The following is a 6,276-nucleotide window of genomic DNA, read 5'->3' on the forward strand; positions in this document are numbered from 1 at the left end:
CTCGAAAAACCAAAAAAAAAAAAAAAGAATTCCAATACCTGGGAGGCAGAAGCAGATGAATCTCTGTGAATTCAAGGCCAGCCTGGTCTACATAGTAAGATTCAGTACAGCCAGGAAGACAGAGAGACCCTGTCTCATGAGGGGAGAAATGTGTGTGTGTGCGCGCGCACATGCATGCATGCATGTAGTGGTAAAGTGCTTGCCTAGCTTGTGAAAAGTTCAATCATTAGTACCACAAAAAAAAGAAAGGGGGGATCTTTCTAAAATAGGAAAAACAAAGCATCCACCAACTATGAATAGAACTACACAAATATGCACAGTGAGAAAGAAGGCCATTTGACTCCAGCACAGATGTGGGAGGGTGGGAGGACTGGGCAATGCATGCTCTGCTTCTACCATTCCTGGTGCTGAGGAATGTGCCCAGATTTTCTCCATCTTTTTCTTCTTTGTAGTGCTCATGTTCCAGATTGTCCTTGCAGGAAATCAATTAATCTAAGAAGCTACCTGGGTTCCCATGATTTTGGACTGAAATGCTGACCATTACTGAGTGTATAGTACCATGAAGGCAATCTGCTAGAGTCCTAGTTTAGACCCATGCTGCCCTGCAGGCCTGGGCGAGGCCCTTGGCCAGTTCTACTCATCCAGACTATGCTGGGAGGGCCCAGAAAAAAAACTGGGATGGGTCATTTCTGGGCAGAACTGGATATAAAATCATGTGGTTTTACTAACAGCAAAGTCCTACCTACCAACTTCTGTGGCAGGAAGAAGGGAATTTCTGGAACAAAGTAACCAGTAAAGTCCCAGGCAGCAGCTGCCAGGAAAGGCATGATGGGGTTGGCTCTCACCGGATGGCTTTCAGACTCCGCTCAATAGCCTCAGGAGGGATCAGACTTGAAGCTGCATAGTGGATCTTGTGGGGCAGACAGAAGCTCACTTCCAGCCAGCTGTTAATGTGAAGCCGCACCACACCAGATGTACAGAGGCTGTCAAGAGTGGCACCATTAGAACAGCAGCCACCTGCCCATTCCCTACAACAGCACCCTATTCACAGATGCGGGCCTTACACGCTGCCCTGCTGGCTATAGGAAGACATAAGGGAGAGCTCAGGGGTAAGAGAGGATCTTTTCAGATCTCAGCATGCCTAAGTACATGTTAAGAATACACACACACGAGCCCCCTTCTCTTCCTCCCTCCCTTTCCCTTCTTCCCTCCCTGGAATATAATCCAATCAGCCTGTCAGGACTAAAGGAAAGTGCTTCTGTCTCTCCTGGGAATTCAATGTAGCAGAGCCATTGGTTGCCTGCGTGGGCCCATGGCAGACAGACAGCTGGCATCCACAGCCCATCCTCTCTGAGATGACCCAGGCACAGGTGGGCAGTTGGACAAGAAAGGACCTATCTCCAAGGAGAAGAGATGGTAGAGGAGGGGAGCTGCCAAGTTCCACAGAACACTAATGGTAAGAAGCACAAAGCACCTGCCTCCATGACCCTTGCTGGTGGTGGGAGTGACGCAGGTTAGAGGAGAAACAAGGGACCATGCAGCCCCAGCATGTACCACGGCAAACCTTTACTCCACATCCTCAGTGACTGACACACATGCGCAGGTCAAACATGGCAGCACAGCCCCTAGCTCAGCATGGGACATGTCCCTAGCTCAAACCATCAATAAATCCTATGTACTCTACGTGCAAAGACATTCAAAATCCAGACCTCTCCAGTAACACCAGACCGGAGCTGCCCGGACAACCAGCACCCAGTCCACTTTCCTCACAGGTTCTACCTGGGTAGTACCATCCAAGGTCTTCCAACATAGAGGACCTGTGTCCTGTACACACTTCCTGCTCTCATTTCCTGCGCCATCACTCAAGTCTAGCCACTCTCAGGACCCTGGCACTCGCGGCTCTCTCAGGACTTCAGTCTCAACTGAAGCCACTCTCTCCATGAGGCACTCCCTGGTCCCACCTTCACTCTGAGCCCTCACCCTGCACCCATGTGCTACCTAATGCTGTCCTGACCAACCACACCCTATACATACAAAGCACAGCACTCATGAGTAGAGGAGGGGGAATGGTCTTCAGGAGAACTGTCTGCCCATAAAAAGCCCTTGCTGAGAACAGGCTCCACTATGGACATGTGGAAGAACCACACACAGAGGAGGAACGGGTTGTGCAAAGGGGGAGACCCGCCCCAAGGCTCAGCCACACAGTCCTTGTGTTAAGCGCCAACAGCACGTGCTTATTAAACAGAATCTGTTCAGGTCTATATGCTATGTGGGCAAGAAGCATGATAGCACATTTATGAATGACATAAAGGAAGAAAAGCAACTGCTTAGGCAAAGTCCCTGTGACTTTATTTATTCTGCATGAGAAAACTGTTTCTGGTCATCCGCCCCAACCCAGTCAAGCTCAGAGCAAACCAGGCAGGTAGCCTCCTCCACCCAATGTAGGAAATATAACCTAAAGCTTCATGGTAACTTCAGTTCTCAAACAAGCATACAGGATACATCACTTGGTTTTCAAATTGCCAATTTCTATAGCACCTCCCCCCCATCTTGTTTTCTCTGCTGCCTCCTACCCAGAAGAACAGCCAAGAAATACTTTCCCATCACCACCCACCCTGCTGCTATTCTCAGCGCCCAGTATGGGAATGGCCAAGCCTAGGGCAGGCCAGCAGCTCAAGGAGGTGTGGTAAGAGTTCTTCCTGCCTAGGTCAAAGGTGTAAATGTTGGGTACTGTGGGAGAAACAAGGTCCTTGCTTCAGGCCCGAGAAAACACACTTTTCTCCCCACTCCCAATTCTTTTCCTGAGACAGGGTCTCTGTATGTAGCCCTGACTGTCCCAGGTCTCACAGAGTCTGCCTGCCTGCCTTCCAAGAGCTGAGGGTAAAGATGTGTGTGTCGCCATGCCCATGCCTTGTTTTGAGAGAGGATTTTGCTGTGTAACCTCGAGCTGACCTCAAATATGTGTTCCTCCTGCCTCTACCTCCAAAGTGCTGAGATTCTCAGCATGTATCACAATACAGCTGCCGAGGACTATTATAGCCTCTTCCCTGAAGCCTCCAGCAATAAACCAAGAGCCTTAAGTTCCTGAATTTCTCCAGGAACTCTAGTCAACAGTTTCAAAAGCAAACTAGGTCTTTTCTCCTTCAAGCAGGGACTAAGCACGAGGAAAGGAAACATGGAAGAACATATCTGTGAGCCCTCACTCCCCCGGATCCCTGCAGCACCGACTGTTCAATGCAAAGCAGGTCATGGCTCCCAAACTTCTATGTGTGCTTCTTCCAGAGCCTCAGCACCTCTGAGGAAGGGTGGAGGATGGGTACCACGCTGTAGCTGAGGGCAACTGTGGTTCATATTCTCTCAGGGAGAAACAAACTAGATGGCTTAATGAGTGTCAAGATATGAGTCAAAGACCCAGGCTCTCTGAGGAACTCAATATTCTTGGTCTCTTCTAGAAATGGGCCCTGACCAAAGCATGTCTGAGTGCATGGAAAGCTCACAACCAACCTTGAGAAACCACCTAAGGAAACACTGCATTGTGATAGGATCTCGGCATCCACACACAGATGGAAAAAGAAGGGCAAGAGGGGAGAAGGTTAGAGTACACTGCATGGAGTCACGCCCATGCAAACACTAGCCTGCCTCCTCCAATTAGCTTCACTCATGGTCATAAAGGGAAGAAATAATAGGTCCTATTTTTGAACTCTCTTATTTAGGGGATAGCACAGGGTAGCTGTTGAACAACATGGAATCAGAATTAAATGCTAAGACTCCTATCATTTCAAATACAAATGATTCTGCTCCACCAAGGACCTCAGTGGTGCTGTAACAACCATCTGGTAGGTGCAACTCTAAGTACTGTTTCAGGTTCCTGGAGTACAGCAAGAAAGGAAACAAATTACAGCCTTGCACTTGGGAGAATCTCTGGCTGGCACTAAGAAAGACAACCTTCAGCAAGTTGTATAAACCACAGAGTTACAGAAAAAGGCGCATCAGAGACTTGTGTATAGGCCAGGCTTAAATGCTAGCTGTGGGCATGAGGGAAACCAGGGACACATTAAGGCCTTCATAATACCTTCACAGCTCAGGAGTCTCTGCTATTCTCATGACAGATGACTTTGGATCCCCAGCCTGTGACTTTCCCTCTGAATACTTTGTGCTGAGCTGGAGCCTCTTTACAAACTAACCGAGCTCTGTGGGGCAGAGACACTGAGCGCTGCCATTAGGAGTCCCCCGAGGACCAGATGCACTTCTAGACAAACCTCTGGAGTACACTGGAGGACAGGGAACATCAGAAATGCCCAACTTTAGCCTGTAGCTCTGGAGAAAGTCAGGTGAATCCTTCACAGTAAGAGGGAAAACCAGGGAACACACTAGCGTCTGTTAAGAAGGGAAGAAACAGGACTGTCCCTACTTCTATAATCTGCAATTCAAGACAAAACCAGGGTCTACACCAGAAAAGTTTCCTGCTAAGCTTGTGTTTCTTTTTGTAGGTGTTTAATTATTTAGTCTGAAAACACTCTGCAGACAAACACTATCCCCAAGCTTATCCAGTCTTCACAGCAGAAGAACCCAGCCCTTTCTGTAACAAGAGATAATGCTTCTGCCGGAGCCCTGCATCTGCACACCATGACTGTGCAGAGCACCAGGACCCTGTGGTCCACACCCAAGATGCGCCCTGTGCAAGCTTATCTCACTCCTCAACTCCTACCTTTGGCTAAGAACCAAAGGTTACTTTTTGACTCAGCTCAGCTCATCCCCTTCCTCCTTTGAGACTCTGTCATGTGTGCTGTGTCCTCTGACCCACAAAGCAGCAGTCAATCTTCCTGCACATGTGATAGGATGCTGCACAAACCAGGAGACATGGGTAGGCTTCAAAAGTCCTTGAGACTTCAAATGAAACTTTACATATAGGTACACTCTCATGAAATAAAGACCGTGACTCTCAGAATATCAGAGGCATCCACAGGCTTGTGCTTGCTCTTGAGCAGTGCCTGGCCAGGCCTAAGACAGAATTCCCAAGAGCTAAGCCGCCCAGACTCTACCACAGTCCATTAACTCAGAGAATTACTCAACAGAACACTTCTTCACACCCCAAGGGATTTAAATCATCACTTCTCCTGCCATTACATATTCCTTTAACTCTCAGTGGATGATGAGCTAGGCAAAGGGTTATGTACAGAAAGTGCCCTATTGAGGGATGGAACCCAGGCTCGTGAGTTCCGTAAGGAGACGATAGGGGGACAGTCAGGGTGACCTCCTAAGAGGCTCCTACTTCCAGTCTGTACTCACAGACACATAGGGACCCTGGCTTTGGATAGTAAATCCAGAACAATTCTGCTGAAAAGGTGCTCTCAAAGCTCTACATCAATTAAGCCCACAGCTTCCTGTCCTTTAGGTCTTCTCTGAGAAGATCTTTCTCAGGAATCTGGCAGGAACCTGCTTTCAGGAGACAATTACCCAGCCAACGTACAGTCAGCCACAACTTTTCATTGCTGAGGGAACAGGACCTTGAGAACAACCACAGACCTAGTGAGATGAGGCTGAGGGAAAATCAAGCCAAGAGGGCTACTAGGCAATTACAGAGCTGTGCCAATACCAGATGGGTGGGAACAGAGGTCACACCTGCCACATCCTGCCAGGAAGTGTTGCTCTCAGCCTTCCCAAGGCAGCTTCTAGGACCCAGGATTGGCTGGTGTGGAAGTTCACCTGGAGAGTGAGACCTTGCGTACTAACAAACAGGTTATCTGGCTAGAAGAAGAATCTTGAGTAGCCTTTCTGGTGAGAAATTCCAAAAGCTTAAATTCCTATGCTCCTCCAAATTGGTCCACTAGGTGGCGCTGGGAGGCATGAAGCCCTGAGCTGTGCCTGGTGGATGACAAAACTATGTAAGGTCTTATTTCCTTCCAACTTTCCACCACAATCCCCATCCACTCTTTTTTCTTTAGAAACCTAAGGTCCCTGGTTTTCCTTTTACTTTGTTTTTTAGATGCTATGTAGCCCAGCCTTGTCTACATAAATGAGTTAGTTCCAGGCCAGTCAGGGCTACAGAAAAGAACCCAGTCCAACAAACAAAAGAGAAAAAGCTAGAGTCACACTCCTGTAATCCCAGCAGAAGGATCTAAAGTCTCAAACCAATTTAGACTACTTAGTGAGACTCTATCACTCACACACACACAATTAAGTATTTTTTTTTATTTTTTTTATTTTTTATTTTTTGGTTTTTCGAGACAGGGTTTCTCAGTGGCTTTGGAGCCTGTCCTGGAACTAGCTCTGTAG

General features: G+C 48.0%; 1 protein-coding gene across 5 annotated transcripts in view; it reads right to left on the minus strand.

Annotated features, from left to right (window-relative positions):
* Window positions 1-6,276, minus strand: part of Nprl3 (NPR3 like, GATOR1 complex subunit) — a 41,576-nt gene that overhangs the window by 11,601 nt on the left and 23,699 nt on the right. For 4 of the 5 annotated variants that reach the window (XM_005349036.3, XM_005349033.3, XM_005349032.3 and 1 more), the window contains one exon: window positions 846-983. The exons of the other annotated variant lie outside the window; for it this stretch is intronic. In XM_005349036.3, coding sequence (XP_005349093.1) covers window positions 846-983 — 138 coding nt within the window. The remainder of the gene's footprint in view (window positions 1-845; window positions 984-6,276) is intronic. 5 annotated transcript variants of the gene reach the window in all.

The sequence above is a fragment of the Microtus ochrogaster genome, chromosome 7 (assembly GCF_000317375.1).
Source record: "Microtus ochrogaster isolate Prairie Vole_2 chromosome 7, MicOch1.0, whole genome shotgun sequence".
NCBI classification, from domain to species: Eukaryota; Metazoa; Chordata; class Mammalia; order Rodentia; family Cricetidae; genus Microtus; species Microtus ochrogaster.